Here is a 23077-nt window from a genome sequence, read left to right on the forward strand (position 1 = left end):
ATGCATCGCACATTCCATTCTCTACACTGCTGTACAGTGTACATCCTATATTTTAACTGCAGATAAGGACTATCACAGATGATCCTTCCTGCTTGTTTATATCGTTCTGCTCACTTGCATTAACAAATTTAAAATTATAGCTGGATGATTAGCCTACAATTTTATCGATTTTACAAACGGTGGTTTGAAATAGGTTTACAGCAGGTCAGCCGATTCCCATGAGATGAGTAAATAAACTTGAAAAGAAAACAAACGATAACGTAGATTTCCGGTCGATAATCCATAATCTTATGAATTCTCATGGGAATTTTACGATAGCAGGGATAGATTTCCCCCTTAAAAGTCGCAACAATTTATTAACCATTAACGATCATCTCATCATGCCTCTACTAACTCTCCAGCAACGGATATTTATTGTTTCTGAATCCAAGGATACCCCCTTCGCAGCTCTTATCCAACTGTTCATAGCGAAATTCCCTGGAATCACTCCCCCTACTAGGAAAGCAGTCTACAACCTTAAGAAGAAATTTACAGAACATGGAGTTGTCACCAACCGACAAAAGGATGCATCTGGTCCACCATCTACGGGAGTGACCTTTGAGAACACTGTGGCTGTAGTAGGATCTGTGGCAGACCACCCCAGGCAATCGACCAGAAGACGTTCGGCCAATCTTGGCATACCTAGGACGACTTTGCAACGCATTCTGAGGACTGAACTGAAACTGTACCCTTATCGCTGGACAGTTCACCACACTCTGCAGCTTCAGGATCCACCAGTTAGAGTACGCTTTGCTGACTGGTTGCTTCTGAAAGATTCCACAAACGAGGACTTTATCGGAAACATCTGGTGGACCGACGAAGCCAAGTTCTGCCTCCACGGTTCCGTCAACAGCCACAACGCAATACACTGGGGCAGCCAGAGACCTGACAGCGTGCAGCAGAGACCTACTCAGAACTCTCCAAAGCTGAACGTCTGGTGTGCGATCTCTTCTCACGGAATCATCGGACCATACTTCTTCAAGGATGCAGCTGGTGCCACTGTAACTGTGAACGGAGATCGCTACCTACAGATGTTGCAGAGCTTCTTCATACCAGAACTCTTCAACTTCTGTGCACACCACGACCTGGATCCGTCTCTCATGAGCTTTATGCAGGACGGGGCGAGAGTGCACATCCCCAACCGCATTATTGATTACCTTGGTGACCAGTTTGGGAGCATGACGATCGGAGAGAAACTTGCTCAACACTGGCCAGCCTGCTCTCCTGACCTCACTCCTTGCGACTTCTTCCTGTGGGGATGGTTGAAGGATAAGGTCTACGAGAGTCTACCCATCCCCAACCTTGCTGCTTTAGAAGTTGTCATTCGTGACAACTTGCGGAACATCCCCATCACTCACTGCCAGAACTCCTGTTTATCAGTAGCCAAGAGGATGGACGTCCTGAAGAGCCGAGGCGGTGGTCACATTGAGCACCTTCTCCAAACGGTGATTTTAATCGCCAACACAAACGGTGATTTTAATCGCCAACACAAACGGTGATTTTAATCGCCAACACAAACGGTGATTTTAATCGCCAACACGGCGGGCAATGGATGAACCTTCTCGTGGTGCCTGCCGAGAAACACAATTCAATTGATTTCAGTATCGATAAAATTGTAGGCTAATCATCCAGCTATAATTTTAAATTTGTTAAGGCAAGTGAGCAGAACGATATAAACAAGCAGGAAGGATCATCTGTGATAGTCCTTATCTGCAGTTAAAATATAGGATGTACACTGTACAGCAGTGTAGAGAATGGAATGTGCGATGCATCGTGGTGAATAGAATTGGTAAAACATAAATAAATCGGTGTTTTTTTAATTTTTTTACCCAGGATTTTTTTTGGTGGTTTCTATTAACCAATGTAAACAGTTCTGGGTGAGAAATTAACGCTAGCGCACTCAGGAGCTAATTTTGCCAGACAAGCTCAGACTCACACAAAACTTAGCACGAAGTTGTGTCTAATTATGATTGACATTCTCTAAAAATTTGAAGCAAAAATATTAATCAGAACGTAAGTTATGGCGCTTTTCCATTCTGAAATAAAATAATTAGCAAGATCTCAGCGACCTGTAACAATTTTAAGAGATAAGGATGGGTAGACTATCATGGGCCACCCTGTATAATATTATTATAATATTATTATATTATTATATTATTATATTATTATATAATATATATATAATACGGACATTTAAGAATTAAATAGAATAGAAGAATTAAATAGCAAGAAATTGAATTTAGCTTGAGTATGCATTTCTTAAGTTACTTACTTGGATGGATGGTTTATGGAGATGCCCCAGGTTAGAGGTAGTCTGCCGGGGTTCCTGTCCGAGTACCAGCAAGTTGGGATTTATCAGTCGGAAGGCGTCAATAACGACCTGAACAAAACAACTCATTGTACTAGTCGCAGTGATATTTCATGTTTGGAAATTTTACTTAAGAATGACACTGTAAAAAAAAGGTTATACATTCCCCCAGAGTCAGCTGAAATAGTAATATAATATAATATACAACAATGTATATTTCAGTAGAGCCGGAGTTTCAAAAGACAGTTCTACAAAAGGTTAACATACCTTGCCCTTCACACTCTGAATAGGATCCACAACAACAGCAACAGCTCTGGAAGTAAGGGCCTCGAAACTCTGCTGAGTGTTGATATCCACACCAGACAGCCAGCACCCGAACCCAGGATGTGAGTGGTACCATCCAACTACCATCTCTGGGCGACCTGTACAAGACGGGCACGTTATCATACAGTTTCATTTTAACACTTATCTGAGTCGAAAGTGCTCATAAAACTAAGATGGAGACTAAAACAAGCTGAACTATCTTCTATTCTTTTCATTTCAATAATTAAATATCAAGACTATATAATATAGTAATATTATTGCGATATCATAAATTGAAGTTGAGCCTGTGATTAATACTAAGTTATTTAATAAATAAGTGAATACAGCAAATACAGCAGATCACAAATGACTTACCAGTTTGCTTGAGCATGTCTAACATCTTAGCCTGAAAGACAGGATCGACAGCTTCAACCGAGACTCCTGTACCGGACTGAGGCATAGCAAACACGTCATCAACTCGCACCGTGTAGTCGTCCACAAACTCACCTGAACAGAAGGTGTTTTAAAACAGGCTATTTCAAAAGTGCAGTCTTTATTTATCTTCAGATGAAACCTTTGGGGGGGGTCCAACCCGATCAATTCCGATCATTCCGATCCCGATTTTGGCCTCATCAACCCTCATATCGGAAAAATCGGGAAAATTTAAATCTTCCCTCTGAGGTTTCTAGGCGATATAAGTAGCTATTTCTGTACTTAGATATGACAAGAAATCGATTGGTGGTGGTCCCAGAACCCCAAAATGGTATCTTGTTCTAAACAAGAATCGTTTCGTCCGAAAAACAACACAATGTCGTACCAACTCTTGTTTGACATGAACATCCACCCCGGTCCACAATTGAAAGAGGTACGGTTGGTAATAACAATCGTAACAAATAGCGAACGCTTTAGTAACTTTTGATTTAAATTGTCTCCACAATTTGTAACAGGCTATCTGCAGAAATGGGTAGCACGGTTAATGACTATGGTCCTTTCTCAAACTTCCAATCCTCAGTTAGATACAAAGAATAGTCTACACAATTTTCAATAACATTAAAAGGGATGAAAATCACTTTATTTATCAAAATCTTTATTTATCATGTAACAACTTTTCCATAGTTGTTACATTTTGAGTCAGTAACAGTAACATGTCAATATGTTACAGACTCAAATGCGTTTAAAAACATTTTAGTAACAATAAATTGTGTAAACTGATGAGGAGGAGGAGGAGGAGGACTGAGGAGAAGGAGGACTGAGGAGGACAGAGGAGGAAGACTGAGGAGGACCAGGACGAGCACTAGGAGGATGAGGACGAGGACTAGGAGGATGAGGACGAGGACTAAGGACGATGAGGACGAGGACTAAGGACGAGGAGGAGGACGACTGAGGAGGAGGACTGATTAGGAGGAGGACTGATTAGGAGGAGAAGGAAGAGAAGAAGGAGGAGGAGGATGAGGAAGAGAAATGAGGAGGAGGAGGAAAAGGAGGAAGACTGAGGAGAAAGAGGAGGACTGAGGAGGAGGAGGACTGAAGAGGAGAGGGAGGACTGAGGAAGAGGAGCAGGATTGGTGTGGAGGAAGACGAGAAGGAGGAGGACGAGAGCGAGGACGAGGAGGAAGACTGAGGAGGAGGACTGTTAAAAAGGAGAAGGACGAGGACTGAGGAGGAGGACTGAGGATGAGGAGAAGGAGGACTGGGGGAGGACTAAGGACGAGGAGGACTGAGGAGGAGGACTGAGGATGAGGAGGAGGACTGAGGATGAGGAGGAGGAGAAGGAGGACTAGGGAGGACTGAGGAAGAGGAGGACTTAGGGAGGACTGAGGAGGAGGAGGACTGAGGAGGATGATGAGGAGGAGGACTGAGGATGAGGAGGAGGAGAAGGAGGACTGGGGGAGGACTGATGAGGAGGAGGACTGGGGGAGGACTGAGGAGCAGGAGGATGACTTAGGAGTAGGAGGAGAAGGAGGAGAAGGAGGAAAAGGATGAGAGGGAGGAGGAGGACTGAGGAGGAGGAGGAGGACTTAGGAGTAGGAGGAGAAGAAGGAGAAGGAGGACTGGCGAGGAGGAGGACTGACGAGGAGGAGAAGGACTGCGGAGGAGGAGGACTGAGGAGAAGGAGGAGGAGGAGGACTGACGAGTAGGAGGAAGAGGAGTACTGAGGAGGAACAAGATGACGACTGAAGAGGATGAGGAGGATGAGAAGGAGGACTGGGGGAGGACTGAGGAAGAGGAGGACTTGGGGAGGAGGATGAGGACGATGAGACTGATGAGGACTGAGGAGGAAGACTGAGGAGGATGAGGACGAGGACTAAGGACGAGGACTAGGAGGATGAGGACAAGGGCTAATGAAGAGGAGGAGGACGACTGAGGAGGAGGACTGATTAGGAGGAGAAGGAAGAGGAGAAGGAGGAGGAGGATGAGGAGGAGGACTGAGGAGGAGGAGGAGGATGAGGAGGATGAGGACTGAGGAGGAATACTGAAGAGGACGAGGACTAAGGACGAGGAGGAGGCGGAGGACGATTGAGGAGGAGGAATGATTAGGAGGAGAAGAAAGAGGAGAAGGAGGAGGAGGAGTAGGAGGAGGAGGAGAAGGAGGAGGATTAGGACTGGGGGAGGACTGAGGAGGAGGATAAGGAGGAGGAGGACTAAGGACGAGGATGAGGACGAGGACGATTATGAGGAGGACAGAGGATGAGGACTGATGAGGAGGAGAAGGAGGAGGAGGATGAGGAGGAGAAGGAGGAGGAGGACTGGGGGAGGACTCAGGAGGAAGAGGATGATGACTGAGGAGGAGGATGAGGACTCAGGAGGAGGACTCAGGAGGTGGACTCAGGAGGTGGAGGAGGATGAGAAGGACTCAGGAGGAGGAGGACGACTATGAGGAGGACTAAGGAGAACTGATGGGGAGGAGAAGGAGGATCAGGAGGAGAAATGAGGATGAGGAGGAGGAGAAGGAGAAGGAGAAGGAGAAGGAGAAGGAGGAGGACTGGGAGTAGGACTGAGGAGGAGAAGGGGATTGAGGAGGAGGGTGAGGAGGACTGAGGAGAAGGACGAGGACGAGGACGAGGAGTCAGGAAGAGGACTGAAGAGGACTGAGGAGGAGAAGGACTCAGGAGGAGGAAGACTTAGGAGGAGGAGGAGGAGGACATCTAAATGTTTTGTCTGTTTTTGTCCGCCCTACTTTTTGTCCGTTTTGAAAATACAGGGTACCGAACGGACACAAAACATGATCCCCCAGCCAAGCATGTGTTACGATACAAATGTACTTGACTATACATTTAAGGTGCAGTGTACTAGTGATATTATGGTATGTTTAAAGACCGGACCACAAAATATAACCCTAGTGTTGTACTAATACATAATAACAAGTAACAGGGATAAAATTAATGAGCAGAAACAATCGATCTCACGTCAAGAGGCCAAAGCACTCGGGTCTGGGAGTACATGACAACTCCAACTAGTAGTGAGCATACTAGCCCCTGCAGTGGAAAAACACATAAAACATACTATTGGAATGTCTAATTAGTTCGTTTTCTCATAACAATATAGCATATGTAGGGGTTTTTTATCACTTCCTCACTTCTGAGAGGTTTTAGAGATCGATTCTCTAAAATTTCTCAATTTTCCGATTTTTCCGATTTTTCCGATTCCGATTTTGGCCTCATCAACCCTCATATCGGACATCGGGTTGGACCCCCCCCCCCCCCCCCCCCCCCCCAACCTTTGTAATCAGACACGTCGTGTGGATACAAATCAACAATAATATGTTAAAGCTTCAAAGAATTTGAAAAATAAACAGTAGGATAGTGTGAAACTCACCCAACATGAGACCCATGACCTCCATGGGTACACCAGCTCGACCGTGTTTCAACATCTTGAGCAGAGCGAGTGAGGAGATGTAGGTCTGTTCAGCAGTGTCCACTAAAGGAGAATCTGCTCCGGGCCCACCTCCTGCTCCACCTCCAAACCCTGGGGATTGGCAAGTCATATCATTATTCATTAATCTCCTGCCATCTGCCACCCTATAATCTACAAACCAAGTGGTGATGTGAAATAATAATTATGGTCAAGTTCGGAGACAACCTATACATTTTTTACTTTTTTAGAAGTGTGTGGTGGAGCCAGCTCAACACAGAATGAAACTCCCTGATTTTATGGATGACAAGACATTTTTCAGGACTTTCTCTGAGTAAAAAAAAAAAATTAAAAGGTTGAACGGTTGAGCAGATACAGGTGGTATTAAACAATCCCTTAAAAGGCGGAGATTTAAGGTGGAGACTGGCTCTGGTTGAAGAAACTTTTGATTAAGGTGGAAAAGGTTATTGGTAACACAATCTACATCAAATTTGCAATCTGATGGTTTTATCAATATTTTATTTAAGTGCTCAACCGAGGTGGAGAAATTAAATACACTTTTCAAAGCTGCTCAACCGGGGGTGGAGAAAGGTTTAGAGAGTTCTAGGTTAGCTAGAAAGTTGCGTCTCGGCCTTTTCTACTTCCCGTTAAATTTTGTTTTTTCCATTGACGCTCAACAGGGTGGAGATCTTTCATTAAGAAACAGTAAAAAGCCTGTCAAACATGCCTAAATTCATTGGTTTTATCACTAATTCTAATCTGCTCTGTTAACTGTTACTGTAGGGGATCATAAAACTGTTACCCCTTCTGTCTTAAAGCAAAGTGTTCTAGCAAATGAAAAAACTATCAAAGCAAAGTTGTGAAAAGGTGCTCAACAAGGTGGAGAAATTGTTGATTAAACATTAAAACATTAAAAAATGTATTAAAACTGGCCCCACCGGGTTGAGTTAAGCTATGGCAGTTGATTTCTGGAAGAAATAACATTGGGTGACCCTTTAGCATGCATACAACTCATCAAACTAGCCATCAACCACTCAACCGCGGTGGAGAACCTTGAATTCGGAGGTCAAATTTACGCCCAAATTTGCCAAATTTGAGTCTCCACCTATGTTGAGTGTACTTTTCAGCAAGGATGCCTTGTAATATGAGTTGCTAGATGATTTAGAATCATTGGTATTGCAAATGGACTGTCACAGTCACTCTACAGCTCCTAAACTACAGAATAACAGATTTTGAACTGCATGTTATGCTGTCTCCACCTCGGTTGAGCCGATTCTGAGGATCCTATTTTATGAAATATGATTGGTATAACCCATAATATTAAATATTAGGACTTTGGAGCAATTAAAAAGCATGAGAGGGTTAGTTCTAGTCACTTATATTAGCTCATGTAGTCAGTGAGCTGCTCCACCTGTGTTGAGCAGACAAACCTGCTCAACCGGCACTTTTTGAGTACCCACCTGTCTTACGTAACTTTAAATTGTGAAATTTGGAGTAAATATTTTTTTCATAAGTGATTTACAGCTCCTTTATTTTTGTAATTTTCAGGTGGCCACTGTCTCCACCAAGGTTGAGTTATTTAAATTTTGAACCCAGATATCATTATAGAAAGGTTAGGAGTATAGTATCTGAAGAGCCTGTACCCCTTGGACTGTCAGAGGAATTATAATTAATTTTACCGTTTATGGCAGTGAAATGAGTGTAATTAGTGACTGATTTTATGTACAGGTTGTCTCCGAACTTGACCTTATAGCTTGTAACGACTAGTCACTGGTTAGTAGTAACAATTAGTACACTATATATATATAATAAATTATTATAATTGCTGACGGCCCCGAGCGACGTTAATGTGGCTTTTTCTGTGTGTTCGTTCAGCCGAATTAATTATTATATGTATAATCAAGTTTATTTTTCTTAGTTCAGTTAGTTAGTCATCCAGCCATACATTATGCAACTTATATTGCAGTACCAATTTCCATTACTAGTTGTATCATGTATGTCAAAATAATGTCAACGTAATTTTGCATGGCTGAAATGTAACGCTTGATTTATATATACAGTATTATATGATAATTAATTGAATTTTCGAATAAAAAAGTATTTTACCTGTTCCAAGTCTGAGAAGACGCTCCATTTTACTAGCTAAAGAAGGTAAAACGTTAGCAGAGTCAACGATAATCGTATTTAATAACTAAAATAGTATAATAAGATGAACAGTTGATATAATGTAGGAAACTTTAATTTGTCGATGGGATCACTCGCACTGCCATTGGAAACAAATGAGAAAGGCGACAGCCATTAGAAATTGGAATTAAATAAGTTCACAAAATTGCTACATTATGTAACTTGTAAATCTTCAAGCAATAAACTCAAAATAAAGTCTAAAGTTTAAAACATTATAAATTAAGTATTATAAATTAAGATCTGAAAATTCAATATAGATATAGACTAAAGCCAGCCATTTGTCAATAATGAGGGTACCACATTCAAAGCTTGGGTCAAAAAGATATAACTTAAACAGACGATCAGACCAATAATTATGATAATTTGTCGTACTGAATAACTCAGTGCCAATTATAAACCTATCATCTGATCTAAGTATAGAGCTGACTGTAAGGGTCTCCCTTCTTCATAATCTCTTCGCTGACTCTGTGAACTGTGTCAACAAACGTTCGCACACTTTCAGGGTCCATGTCGGGGTATATTCCGTGACCAAGGTTAGCTATGTAGTTCCGCACTCCAAATGCCCGGACCATTTCTGTTGTTTTTGCAATCAAATCTTCTTTAGGCGCATAAAGAGCGCAAGGGTCGAGGTTTCCTGCAATATTTTGAAATTTAAAATTCTTTAAATTAGATTTTAAGTTTTAAATGCTGAATTGGATAAAAGAAATTAAACCAATAGTAGAATTAGTTTTTTTGTTTGATGTAAACCTTGTATTAATGTTATAAATGAAGACTCAAATTTGGATTACATAAGATCGGCTTACCTTGGACAGCTATGTGCACAAAATCTCTGGCAATATTAGGGTCCACAGTCCAATCCAGCCCTACCACATTGTAGCCAGCATAACTGAGTTTAGATATAGAATGATAAGCACCCTTTGCAAACACGATCAAAGGAACATCACCCAGACCCCTCTGGGTAATGCCATCTTTAACTCCGGCTGCTATTTCTTCCAGGTAGGGAAGGGAGTATTCCTCAAACAGGGTAGGACCCAGGTATTCTGCACTGCTTTCAAATACTTGCAGTAACTGTGCTCCTGCTGCTACCTGCAGAGAAGAAATATTGTAACTTCTAGCTTCCTTGCATTTTGAATCACTACCAAAATAATATGTTCTGAAATCATACTGGAATGAAAATTATCAGGATGTGATATTTTACTCAAGAGGAAGGTCTGAACAGCACTGATGCAACTGTAATGAGTTCAATAATGTTTACAGAAATATCTTACAGTTTGCTAAATTCGCATCCTGTTTAAACTAACCTGTTCAATGAGGTAAGCTATAATAACTTTAGTCAATAATTTCAATAATTTGTGGCTTGCTTCAGGCTCGGCGTAGAGCCACTTCTTGGCTTTACTCATAGTTTTGCTACCACCTCCTTCAATCATGTACCCCATCAATGTATACGGGGCTCCAGTGAAACCAATTAATGGCACTTTACCCTCGAGCTTGTGTCTTGTCAATGTTATAGCTTCGTATACATAATTTAGTTTGGTCCTCACATCAACATTGGTATCAAGTTTGCTGAGGTCCGAAGGGTGAACAAGAGGTTCTGGAAATACAGGTCCCACTCCTGGTTTCATCAACACTTCCATCCCAAGTGCTTGTGGGATCACTGGGAAAACACTGATTAAGATGAGCAATGGGTCATCAATTTGAGGTTGTGACCATGCTTTATCACAGTTTTGGGAATGAACTTAATAAAAGTATAAAAACAGATTGTTAAAGTTACCAATACATCATAACCCACCCAGTATGTCTGAAAATATAATGGCAGCGTCAAAATCAAATCGCCTGATAGGTTGCAGGGTAACTTCACAAGCTAGTTCTGGAGTTTGGCAGATTGTAAAGAAGTCGTGTTTCTTTCGCTCCTCTCGATATTCTGGTAGATATCTTCCAGCCTAGACAGAAAAGAAATTGAAAATAAGAAGGTTTATTATCCAGTGTTAAAATTTAAAATAGAAATCAAGTCTAAGATGCAACAATAAGCCTATTAACAGTGATAAAATACTAGCCTGTCGCATTATCCAAACTGGGACACGTTCAACCACTTCTCCAAAAGCCGCACGAATTATTAAGTCGTTCTTTAATGGGGGAAACGACATGTCTGACTTATGCACCATCTGAAGTAACATGGTCCAACGATTAAGAATCGTGAAAAGCATAAAATGGAACATAAATTCAATAACATTACATGAAAAGGGTTCTTGAATAAGAAATGAAAAGCTTTGAATTGTGAAACACAATTAAGATTACAGTGAGCTTTCAGCAAGCTAATGGCTAATATTGAAGTCTCTTCAGAACGCCTGATTACGGTTGCCCAACATATTAGGCAAGGTTGCTTTGTTGCTCTTTTAAACTATAAGCAGTGGCGAAATGACCGCCCTGTTACCCCCTGCTATACGGCCCATTAGGGCTGAGTTGGCATTTTTCCAAATTTTAGGTATTCTTTAAAGCTAAAATGCCCAATTTGTGTATTATCATGGCCAATTCAACGTTCAGTTGACGTGAGCAAATAAAGTTGGGGTATTTTTTGCTTCATGGCCTGGGGGCGGCAAAAAGCAGAACGAAGCAGCAAAAAGGAGATCTGACCATGTTTTGAAGGACCAATAAATTTGCGGGGGGGGGGGGGCGGAACACAGGTACATTTTACAGGTTACAAGTGTGCAAAAGGCAAGCTGCAGATTTTTATTCAATCTATAAAAAGTATCATTGCAATCAATATAACAATATGATCCCACTATTTTAAAGATAGTACCATTTAAAATTAAGCTTTTTTGTGTCAATTTGAATGTGTTTTCATTGTGTTTGTAGATCGTATCTCTGAAATGAAAGCTGACCACAATAAAAAAGCTAAGAGCCCGGTCAAACTGTCAAAACTCAAATATCACATTAGAATACGATACAGGTTTGATTTGCTACGAAGCACACTCATAGCACTCAGGGGAATTGAAGAAGAAGACAAAAAGCCCATTAAATAAGTTCACAAAATTGCTACATTATGTATCTTGTAAGTCTTCAAGCAATAAACTCAAAATAAAGTCTAAAGTTTAAAACATTATAAATTAAGTATTATAAATTAAGATCTGAAAATTCAATATCTATAGACTAAAGCCTGCCATTTGTCAATGAGGGTACCACATTCAAAGCTTGGGTCAAAAAGACATAACTTAAGCAGACGATCAGACCAATATAAATAATTATGATAATTTCAGTGTCGTACTGAATAACTCAGTGCCAATTATAAACCTATCATCTGATCTAAGTATAGAGCTGACTGTAAGGGTCTCCCTTCTTCATAATCTCTTCGCTGACTCTGTGAACTGTGTCAACAAACGTTCGCACACTTTCAGGGTCCATGTCAGGGTATATTCCGTGACCAAGGTTAGCTATGTAGTTCCGCACTCCAAATGCCCGGACCATTTCTGTTGTTTTTGCAATCAAATCTTCTTTAGGCGCATAAAGAGCGCAAGGGTCGAGGTTTCCTGCAATATTTTGAAATTTAAAATTCTTTAAATTAGATTTTAAGTTTTAAATGCTGAATTGGATAAAAGAAATTAAACCAATTGTAGAATTAGTTTTTTTGTTTGATGTAAACCTTGTATTAATGTTATAAATGAAGACTCAAATTTGGATTACATAAGATCGGCTTACCTTGGACAGCTATGTGCACAAAATCTCTGGCAATATTAGGGTCCACAGTCCAATCCAACCCTACCACATTGTAGCCAGCATAACTGAGTTTAGATATAGAATGATAAGCACCCTTTGCAAACACGATCAAAGGAACATCACCCAGACCCCTCTGGGTAATGCCATCTTTAACTCCTGCTGCTATTTCTTCCAGGTAGGGAAGGGAGTATTCCTCAAACAGGGTAGGACCCAGGTATTCTGCACTGCTTTCAAATACTTGCAGTAACTGTGCTCCTGCTGCTACCTGCAGAGAAGAAATATTGTAACTTCTAGCTTCCTTGCATTTTGAATCACTACCAAAATAATATGTTCTGAAATCATACTGGAATGAAAATTATCAGGATGTGATATTTTACTCAAGAGGAAGGTCTGAACAGCACTGATGCAACTGTAATGAGTTCAATAATGTTTACAGAAATATCTTACAGTTTGCTAAATTCGCATCCTGTTTAAACTAACCTGTTCAATGAGGTAAGCTATAATAACTTTAGTCAATAATTTCAATAATTTGTGGCTTGCTTCAGGCTCGGCGTAGAGCCACTTCTTGGCTTTACTCATAGTTTTGCTACCACCTCCTTCAATCATGTACCCCATCAATGTATACGGGGCTCCAGTGAAACCAATTAATGGCACTTTACCCTCGAGCTTGTGTCTTGTCAATGTTATAGCTTCGTATACATAATTTAGTTTGGTCCTCACATCAACATTGGTATCAAGTTTGCTGAGGTCCGAAGGGTGAACAAGAGGTTCTGGAAATACAGGTCCCACTCCTGGTTTCATCAACACTTCCATCCCAAGTGCTTGTGGGATCACTGGGAAAACACTGATTAAGATGAGCAATGGGTCATCAATTTGAGGTTGTGACCATGCTTTATCACAGTTTTGGGAATGAACTTAATAAAAGTATAAAAACAGATTGTTAAAGTTACCAATACATCATAACCCACCCAGTATGTCTGAAAATATAATGGCAGCGTCAAAATCAAATCGCCTGATAGGTTGCAGGGTAACTTCACAAGCTAGTTCTGGAGTTTGGCAGATTGTAAAGAAGTCGTGTTTCTTTCGCTCCTCTCGAAATTCAGGTAGATATCTTCCAGCCTAGACAGAAAAGAAATTGAAAATAAGAAGGTTTATTATCCAGTGTTAAAATTTAAAATAGAAATCAAGTCTAAGATGCAACAATAAGCCTATTAACAGTGATAAAATACTAGCCTGTCGCATTATCCAAACTGGGACACGTTCAACCACTTCTCCAAAAGCTGCACGAATTATTAGGTCGTTCTTTAATGGAGGAAACGACATGTCTGACTTATGCACCATCTGAAGTAACATGGTCCAACGATTAGGAATCGTGAAAAGCATAAAATGGAACATAAATTCAATAACATTACATAAAAAGGGTTCTTGAATAAGAAATGAAAAGCTTTGAATTGTGAAACACAATTAAGATTCCAGTGAGCTTTCAGCAAGCTAATGGCTAATATTGAAGTCTCTTCAGAACGCCTGATTACGGCTGCCCAACATATTAGGCAAGGTTGCTTTGTTGCTCTTTTAAACTATAAGCAGTGGTGAAATGACCGCCCAGTTACCCCCTGCTATACGGCTCATTAGGGCTGGGGTGGCATTTTTCCAAATTTCAGGTATTCTTTTTAAAAGCTAAAATGCCCAATTTGTGTATTATCATGGCCAATTCATCGTTCAGTTGACGTGAGCAAATAAAGTTGGGGTATTTTTTGCTTCATGGCCTGGGGGCGGCAAAAAGCAGAACGGAGCAGCAAAAAGGAGATCTGACCATGTTTTTGAAGGACAATAAATTTGCGGGGGGGGGGGGGGGCGGAACACACATACATTTTACAGGTTTACATTTTACACAGTATTTTTATCTGTGCTCTGCGTAATGCATCACATGAATCAGTTTTTTTAATCTATTAACTTATTACACATTTGTGCTCTGCTTTAGCATCACTTGACTATTTAATAAAATTGTTTGTTCAGGCCATGACCTTATAGTCAGCCAATTGGCCATTGCTATATTATGTGTATATTGTTTGAATATTCTTTTCTTTTACAGGTTAAAAGTGTGCAAAAGGTAAGCTGCAGATTTTTGTTCAATCTATAAACAATATGATATCACAATGACCCTATATAAAAACAAACCTTCAAAAAATCAATATATTCCCTATCTCAAGTATTGGGAGAAAAATTTGAATATCAATTTTTACCTTGTGGCTCCAAATTCAAATCTAAACTGTTTATATCAACAAATATTGTATTATATTATATATATTATGTATCAAAACTTTTACGTCCTACTATGCAATATTCAATAGTACAGTATGTACAAGCTGATTTATTTGTTGTGAAATTTTTTTTTTGGGGAATATTTATAAAATTATTCAAACAATATCAAATATACACATAATATAGCAATGACCCTATATAAAATCTACCCTTTAAGAATTAAAAAAGTTTCCTGTGAAAATCCTCAAACAATTTATTATACGTTTGTGCTCAGCTGATATCAGGCTGAGCGGTGCTTTAGAAACCGCGCATCCTTCTAATATATCGTCAATTTTAAATATTCAATTTTAAATAATTAAAGTAACTAGTGGTTTGTGATAAAGACACAAACGGTCAGCCATTAGCTAATAACGAACCATGGCGAAGTAACAAGTCACTAGGTTCCTTACTCTGTACTGAGAAGGACATTCAAAGAAGGAGAATCCTAGCTGAGATTGCTTTTAAGAACTTTGGAAAAGTATGGTTGTCCGGTAAGAAAATTTCCCTTGAAAGAAAGCTGAGGTTATATGATGCTCAAGTTGTATCTGTATTGATTTACAACTCAAATAGTTGGAGTCCTAAGAAAGCAACCATGGAGAAAATGGACACACTCCATCGTAGACACCTCAGGTCCATTTTAAACATCAAATGGCCTAAAGGTATGATAAGCAACAAAGCATTGTATGAAAGGTGCAAAGTTGAAAAGTTATCCAAGCGTATTGAACACCAGCGGTGGAAGATGTTTGGACACATTCTCAGGAGTATGGAGAACACCCCAGCCCAAACGGCTCTCTCTTTTGCTATTGAATCAGATAATTTATTCATTGGTAGATTGGGGAGACCTAGAATGAACTTGTTATCGGTTTTAAGAAGTGATTTAAGTAGTAGAAATTTGCAAATGGACAACTTGCATGAATTGAACGAAATTAGAGATATAGCTGAATGCAACAGATGTTGGGAAAATCTTTTTCAAGGGTACAGTTTACCGCATTAAGGTATTTTTAAGAATCATTTTTGTCGGTAAGATCCTGTTTTATAATAATAATAGTGGTTTGACTGAATATGGATCGGGTTTGTTCAGAATGAGCATATCTGGTCTTAATCTAGTTTTAAACAATAGGTGTAGTAAGAGTGTAACTAAAGTTAAGAATCTCCAGTCTTCTTTTCTTCCGGAGCGAGTCATTCCTTACTGGAACAAACTCCCTTCAGATGTCAAGAACTGCTCGACAGTTTTAAGCTTTAAAGTTAGATTGGAAGGATTTAAGAAAGAAATGATTTCTAAAAACAGTGTAAATGATTTTTATTTTTGGAATGTTTCGAACGAAGTTTTAGGGAAAATTGAAGGACCCAGTTATTTAAGCAATAAGGAGACACATAATGAATATCTTTGGTTTCATCCTTTTGTGGCAAAGAAACGTTTTATAAATCTTTATTCCACTGGGAAGTTTTAATTAATTAATTATATATAATGCATTAGATTTTATTAATTAATAAAATTGAATTTAATAAATTATCAATGTTGATGGAAGAATATATCTATTTGAATTATTTTTCTATTTAGTGCAATGATATTTTTTAGACACTTGTGATGATGTAATGTCACAATCTTTACTTACTTACTTACTTACTTACAATACAACTTTTATTTACTGGGCCGCGCTCGCCGCTCAGCCTGTTAACGGGTGATACTCGTAAAATATTTGTTCCATATATTGGATATACTTACTGGGCCGTGCTCAGCCTGTAATTACGCCGAATCTCTAATGAACATGATAGCCTGAGTAGAGGTCCCCAGGTAAGCATATTGTATACGACACATGAGGAGCAACGTGCAAATAAACTGCCACAAACTGCTACAAACTGCCTACAAAACTGCTACTAAAGTGCTACATACAAACTGGCATTAACTGCCACACACAAGAGGGTCTAAGTGCAGTGCAAAAAATTGCTGCTCACTGCTGCTAGTGAGCAGCGCAGTGAGCAGCAGTTTCTTTGCAATCGCGCGCCGTTTGCAGCAGTTTGTAGAAGTTTGTGCCTGTTTTAGGAAAGACAAATCTTTTTAGGAAAGAAAAATTTTTATTTACCACAATAAATTCAAATTTCAATTTCAAACACATATACAGTACGCCGCGCACACAGCCACAATTTTGCCAGTTAGTGCCAGTTTGTAGCAGTTAGTAGCAGTTTGTGGCAGTTAGTGCCAGTTAGTAACAGTTTGTGGCAGTTTCTAGTCTTCGCAAATTGCATTTTACTCAACCGATGTATTTTCGGACGCTGATATGATTCCTATTATATTGTATATTGAGCGCGCACGCGCGCGCCTGCACTGATCAAGCTGAAATATTGATTGTACGCGCGATATCAAACTTTTCACATAATAATTGCACCGCGCCTTCCTTATTTGTCATTCGACAAGACTGTGTCAGAAGGACTTTCTACAAAACTGTACCAAATAAATTGGTCGAAAATAGAGTGTTTTTAGTTTAGTAAATAACTAATCAAATTTTGATCCTTCCAGATAGTTACATGGCTATAAGACGAATAATCTGTAAATGTTAGAGCGAATTTCTATGTGCCAAACTTGAATAACTATCGATTTTCAGCCTCGCAAATTGGAACAGTTGAGTTGGACTTTCTGAACCAAGGTACAATTTTTGGTACCAAAGCATTAATTTCGAGATCTTAGTGGTATATTTTCTTTTAACTTTCCAGATAGTAAGATAACTATAATAATAGGAACAATCTGTGCGAATTTCTATGTGTCAAACTTGAGATATCACTTCAAACTCAAGAAAAAATCTCGAAATCGGTAAAATATTTGGTACCAAGGCATTTGTCTCAAGATCTTAGTGGTAAATTTTCTTTTAACTTTCCAGATAGTAAGATAACTATAATAGGAACAATCTGTGCGAGTTTGGGCGAATTTCTATGTGTCAAACTTGAGATATCACTTCAAACTCGAGAAAAAATCTCGAAATCGGTAAAATATTTGGTACCAAGGCATTTGTCTCAAGATCTAAGCGGTAAATTTTCTTAAAACTTTCCAGATTGTAAGATAACTATAATAGGAACAAACTGTGCGAGTTTGGGTGAATTTCTATGTGCTAAACTTGAGATATCACTTCAAACACAAGGAAATATAAAAATCTTCAAATCTGTGGTTTTGAGTGTTACCAAGGACTTCTTGTTATAGAGCATAATATATCTTAATAGTTGTGCTCAAAGACCTTCTTTCTTCAATAAGCATTCATATATAATAATAAGTAATGAGTGGAGTATTACGGTGAGGGCTACCACGTATCATGACTGTTCAGTTAAAGTTGCATTTTCTATCCACTCGCACAGACTGTTCCTATTATATTTAAGGTATCTTACTATCTACTTTACCGATTTCGAGATATTTTCTTGTGTTTGAAGTGATATCTCAAGTTTGACACATAGAAAATATTTGACACATATTGTACCTTGGTACAGTTTGGTACAGAAAGTCCAACTCAACTGTTCCAAATTGCGAGGCTGAAAATCAATTGTTTAAAACAATAATTTCGAAAAATTTCTGCCAGATCCTAAGTATGAAACTGGCAATATCTTAATATGTAATTTTGGGTGAAATTCTATGTGCCAAATTTGAGATATCACTTCAAACACAAGAAAATATCTCCAATTTAACACTAGCTGTTACTCATGTTTTCAGATCGTATGCAACATTTAATAATCTACCGTCTCTGAAAAAAATAGGCGTTCAGCATGTTCAGAGAAAACAATATATGTGTTTTAATATTGAATGGGCGTGGTCTAAAATATTCGAATTTTCAAATTTTGACGACGGAATCCTCGAACCAGTAAGTACAGTATGCCATATTTGAGAGCAACAGCTCTCAAACATAAAACACAGCGAAGCTATTAAGGCCAACGTATGCCCACTGACTTTTGGCCCACCCTTTAGAAGTGGATTTTTCCGAATGAGGGAAAATCATTTTAAAAATTAGAATGTGCCTAAACTTATTGTTTTTTCATAATATGAAATAAAAGTTAGGGTGACACCAAAAAAGGTTTTGGTGTATGTCCCCTTAAGGAGTGAATTAATAATAATAAAACGGTTTTTTCTTCAAACTTTCTAAATATTGGAAAATTATACGACTGACAATATATATGTGCGTTTAATTCGAGATATCACGTCAAACACAAGAAAATATCTCAAAATCAGTCAATTGTACGGAACTCGATCAATTTCCTCGAAATTTCAATACACAAGTTTCTCAAAACTTTCCAGATAGTAAGATGGGTATGCCGTATGAGAGTGACATAACATGAGAGTTTTGATGAATTTCTACATGCCAAATTTTAGATATATGATTTCGATCTTTCAGTATAAAAAACAGGATCTATTTGGTGATGCTACTTGTACTGTCCGCTTTTGATTATTGAATTGTTCTCTATAGAACGAACATTTTGCAGACGAAGCTCTCTATCCTCAATACGATCATATCTGTAAGAAATTTCTCTACGAATACTTTAAAAGTATTGCTGCTGGACCAAATGAGAATCCAAAGGAGTTTCATCTCGTCTGACGATACGGATTATCAAAGTTTACACTGTTTTATGATCATAGCCATTTTTGTTGAATAACACTTAGAAAGTGGATGATTTCTGGAGGGTACACACTTCAAAGGCGGATGTTGTTGCAAAATGTGTCACATTAAACACACAAACATAAAGTTAATATACTCCCATCTGACTAAAAAAACAAAACGATGTCACATCTATATTCTATAATATAAATACACACTAGGAATTGAGTCAACTTTTACAAAAGTTGTATAAATCTCAGTCATTAATCATCACGTCATTCTAATCCCGTCAAAAATATGGAAAATAATGTATTTTCGCTTTACTTACAAAAGTTATGAAATTCATGCCCATGCCTCAAGGGCAGCTGGTCAGACCCCACAATATCATGAAATAATGTCAATAATGTCATTATTTGCGTATAAAGCCGCTTATTGGATATAATACAAGTTAATTGAATATAATGCGATTTACATAAAGTTTCGGACGAGTGTCCCAGTTAAACTCGCAGAAAAGTCCAGAGAGTTCTAGAAATTCTCCTTGTTGTAGAAGAACATGGACCCAGCTTGATTGTTCTCAAGTTCAGCGTTAGCTAGACTGCACGATTTATCCAGAGTCTCTGACAGAATTGCTGGTCCGCAGAAGAAAACACCTATGTCCGTCCTGTAGGTATACCCGATATTAAACATTCATTTCAATATAGGCCTCCCCTAGATTCGGATCTTAGGATTGGATTTGCAAAAATTCATAAGACAAATTGCTTAAGAAAAGCTAAGACAGCAAAATAAGCTGAGACAAAATTTAAGCGAACCTGAGATGGAGAAATAAGCTAAGACAGCGGAAAATCCTATGACAAAATTTAAAGAAACCTAAGACAGCGGAAAATCCTGAGACAAAATTTAAGGAAACCTAAGACAGCGAAAACTATAAGACAAAATTTAAGAAATCCTGAGACAGCGAAAAATCCTAAGACAAAATTTAAGAAATCCTGAGACAGCGGAAAATCCTGAGACAAAATTTAAGAAATCCTGAGACAGCGGAAAATCCTGAGACAAAATTTAAGGTATCCTGAGACGACTAAAAATCCTGAGACAAAAATTAAGGAAAACTAAGACAGCGAAAAATGCTGAGACAACCGGGAACCTAAGATACCAAAGATTTTGGAACTAGAAAAAATGCTTAAACTCACAAAATATTCCTAGTAAAAACAAGCAAAATCGCTTCACCATAAATTCTAAATCAGTACTTGTAGGAATGAACACAAAAGGTGTGGCAAAATATGGAGATTATAAAGGGGTAGGGATTTACCTGAAGAGAAAGGGGCAACAAAAATATGTTATCGTTGGTATGATCAAGGGTTTTATAACTATTCAAATATACATAGATATTACATCTTTACATTTCCTGCAAAGAACATAATAAATACAATAAAACTAGGTGTGTCAATAAGTCAATAGAATTTGTTTAAAATCTTTATGTACCAGCTAATGAAGTGAGCATCCCAGATCATAGCTTTACAGGTAGGACTGTATAATGGAGCCCCCGATGTTATAGCAGACATCACCTCCCCCCCCCCCCCCCTTACCCCTCCCTTATCTGATTAAAAGATACAAAACAGTCCAGAAATGACATACCTGGTTCAAACCTACCTTTGGAAAGCTCTGGTGAACCTGCCCGTGGAGATATAAATACACTTAACTTCAGCTCAATTGATAAATAACTGCCTATTTATCGCTTATTATTTATACCTGATACTATACCCTTTTTAGAAAGTTCGCAGCAATCACTCAGGTAATATAATCATACATGTACATTGTATTACATATTTTATACATCTACATTCATTCGAAAGGGGGGGGGGGGGGGTGGGGGTCAGGCCATGATTACGTAATTTTGCTGTCGGGGGGGGGGGGGGGGGGGGGGGGGGGTTGATTACGGAGGGGGTCGCGGTCGGGGGGTAAAAAATTGCTAAAATATTGATTACGTAACATGTGAACGACCCGTTATGAATTTTCTGAAACCGGACCGGAGCCGGAACCGGATATCGAAGCCAGATATCCGGCCGGATCCAGATTCAGCCGGATATCCGGTCGGTTCCTAGTATGGACTGACGTATATACTTGGGGACTATGAAGCATGATAACATTTGGTATTACACGCAATTGTCTTAAAATACCTTGATTGAACATTTCATTTTCTTATAATTAAATTATTTTATAGTTCGGGTTTCGTGCTTTTTAAAGGAAGACATATAATATATATAATGTTGACACTTAACATTAAAAATTGCTGATTAATTAAATTCTGTGTAACGTAGATTTCATTTTGCAGCTTCGACTTAAAGTTAAAGCTGTGTCCAACCGATTGTGTTTGACCATTTTGTTTCCTAACAACTTAAAAGCTCAAAAATCTATCATGCCCCACACAAACTGTTTTTAACGTCCTATGTACACTAAAACCCGATTCACCGTATAGTTCGCGGGAAAAGAAAATAGTAAATTGGGGTTTAACTGTACGTGGTTTTGAGAAAAAAGAAATCGTCAGGAACCTGTTCAGAGCGTGACGTCATGGTCAGTATTGCGAAATCCTTAGAGGCCATTATATGTCTACTATACTGCTTGGGATTGACTATTAAGTTTCTATAAAGGAGGTGGTTGGCACTTGGCACCACCTGTATTTAATTGCTATTGTTAGAATAGTATTCTACCAGCTACCTATTCACAAACTTTATAATGTCATTTTATTTAAATATCAATATGATTTTAGCTAATCTACAAGCACTTAACTGGGGACCCCCGGCTATAATGTTCATAAACATATTATAATAAAGAATAAAAATGTGGCGGAATGGCAGGCTGAGTGTGACCCAGTGAACAAGCACCTGTTCAAATTGCCTTTTAAATTCGATCAACAAATATACATGTACTAATGCAGTAACAAATAGTATATTTCGTGAAATCTCGCTTAATTACCCTCTCTATACGTAGCAAATTATTTGCAGCTGACAAACCTTGTAATGAACACACCTGCCTCAGATTTGTAATCTTTGACAATAAAAAGCGTAATTTTTCTTTGCCAATTATACTGTGCATGACTACTTGTGGTAAGCCAGTTTCTGTGCAATTCGAAATTGCATCGATTAATATTTTATTTTTGTTATTTTTTATTAAGGGGTCGTTCACATATTACGTAATCAGCGGGGGGGGGGGAGGGGGGGGGTCTTGATAACGGTTGATTACGGAGGGGGGGGGGGCCACATCCATAAAGTAAAAAATTTCCTCGCAGATACAAATTTTCTGATTTCTGTGGCCTGAACTTTCGACTTTCGCAATGTCGGCGAGTGAAGCAAAACAATTCTTAAGCATTTGGAGCTAGGCCCCAGAAAATTGTTCGCTTATTTGCTTGGCCACATTAAAATCTACAATAACAAAATATCTGAAGCCCTTCAAAATAGTGTGTTACAAAATTTAAGAAACAAATAGTGGCGTTCTCCTACAACCCACAAGTAAAACATGGCCAGCTGGCACCATCTGTCGTAGTTATCACAAATTATTACATATGCCTTGCAGAGTAGAGGAAACCATATCCTGAGAAATGTAAAGTGCAAACAACTTAAACTTTCGCACAGACAGGAATTGAAGATATGTTTGCCGCAGGGAAAAATTCTTGACGATTTTGCCCACGCAGAAGCCTTAAATCAATTTGGAAATAGAGATCATTTTCAAACTCAGTTTCAAGAGCGATTCAAAGAACTGTTAGTTTTTTTCCTCCTTCATATGTCAACAATTTTGGATTGTTTTTAAAAATTTC

The 23077-nt window shown here is 38.8% G+C and overlaps 4 protein-coding genes across 6 annotated transcripts in view; all 4 read right to left on the reverse strand.

The window, feature by feature from the left end:
• LOC134812111 (26S proteasome non-ATPase regulatory subunit 14-like) overlaps window positions 1-23077 on the reverse strand; it is a 29275-nt gene that overhangs the window by 1729 nt on the left and 4469 nt on the right. The window contains exons 1-6 of one of the 2 annotated variants that reach the window (XM_063819302.1): window positions 22255-22265; window positions 8609-8646; window positions 6467-6616; window positions 3026-3157; window positions 2615-2769; window positions 2312-2419 (exon numbers count right to left, since the gene is read on the reverse strand). In XM_063819302.1, coding sequence (XP_063675372.1) covers window positions 2312-2419; window positions 2615-2769; window positions 3026-3157; window positions 6467-6616; window positions 8609-8636 — 573 coding nt within the window. In that variant the 5' untranslated portion in view covers window positions 8637-8646; window positions 22255-22265. Of the gene's footprint in view, window positions 1-2311; window positions 2420-2614; window positions 2770-3025; window positions 3158-6466; window positions 6617-8608; window positions 8647-22254; window positions 22266-23077 lie in introns of those variants that run through there. The other variant, XM_063819303.1, reaches the window with a different exon arrangement.
• Window positions 8795-10995, reverse strand: LOC134812109 (uroporphyrinogen decarboxylase-like). Its single transcript, XM_063819298.1, has 5 exons — window positions 10741-10995; window positions 10476-10626; window positions 9988-10340; window positions 9490-9772; window positions 8795-9320 (listed from the first exon to the last, which is right to left on the reverse strand). The coding sequence occupies exons 1-5, from the start codon at window positions 10900-10902 to the stop codon at window positions 9097-9099; spliced, it is 1173 nt and encodes a 390-aa protein (XP_063675368.1). The 5' UTR covers window positions 10903-10995; the 3' UTR covers window positions 8795-9096.
• LOC134812110 (uroporphyrinogen decarboxylase-like) lies at window positions 11751-16472 on the reverse strand. Of its 2 annotated transcripts, XM_063819300.1 has the most exons (6): window positions 16425-16472; window positions 13631-13738; window positions 13366-13516; window positions 12878-13230; window positions 12380-12662; window positions 11751-12210 (listed from the first exon to the last, which is right to left on the reverse strand). In XM_063819300.1, exons 2-6 carry the CDS (start codon window positions 13736-13738, stop codon window positions 11987-11989), a joined length of 1119 nt encoding a protein of 372 aa, XP_063675370.1. In that variant the 5' UTR covers window positions 16425-16472; the 3' UTR covers window positions 11751-11986. The 2 variants fall into 2 exon arrangements, with proteins under 2 accessions (XP_063675370.1, XP_063675369.1); XM_063819299.1 differs by lacking the exon at window positions 16425-16472 and having other exon boundaries at window positions 13631-13785.
• The window catches only part of LOC134813186 (cytochrome b-245 heavy chain-like), a 34101-nt gene continuing 30818 nt past the window's right edge, over window positions 19795-23077 (reverse strand). The window contains exon 15 of the mRNA XM_063820874.1: window positions 19795-19930. Coding sequence (XP_063676944.1) covers window positions 19795-19930 — 136 coding nt within the window. The remainder of the gene's footprint in view (window positions 19931-23077) is intronic.

This window comes from Bolinopsis microptera, chromosome 3, assembly GCF_026151205.1.
Source record: "Bolinopsis microptera isolate Bmic1 chromosome 3, MBARI_Bmic_1.0, whole genome shotgun sequence".
NCBI classification, from domain to species: Eukaryota; Metazoa; Ctenophora; class Tentaculata; order Lobata; family Bolinopsidae; genus Bolinopsis; species Bolinopsis microptera.

What these genes read in the sequence shown, in the direction of transcription:
- LOC134812109 (XM_063819298.1), bottom strand. Translation starts at nt 10,902, where the DNA reads ATGTTCCATTTTATGCTTTTCACGATTCTTAATCGTTGGACCATGTTA. An exon ending in TATATTTTCAGACATACTGG is followed by an intron (nt 10,341 to 10,475) that starts GTGGGTTATGAT and finishes GTGTTTTCCCAG; the next exon opens with TGATCCCACAAGCACTTGGG. An exon ending in TGTGCACATAGCTGTCCAAG is followed by an intron (nt 9,321 to 9,489) that starts GTAAGCCGATCT and finishes AAAATATTGCAG; the next exon opens with GAAACCTCGACCCTTGCGCT.
- LOC134812110 (XM_063819299.1), bottom strand. Translation starts at nt 13,780, where the DNA reads ATGCTTTTCACGATTCCTAATCGTTGGACCATGTTACTTCAGATGGTG. An exon ending in CAGTTTGGATAATGCGACAG is followed by an intron (nt 13,517 to 13,630) that starts GCTAGTATTTTA and finishes TTTTCTGTCTAG; the next exon opens with GCTGGAAGATATCTACCTGA. An exon ending in TAGCTTACCTCATTGAACAG is followed by an intron (nt 12,663 to 12,877) that starts GTTAGTTTAAAC and finishes TCTTCTCTGCAG; the next exon opens with GTAGCAGCAGGAGCACAGTT.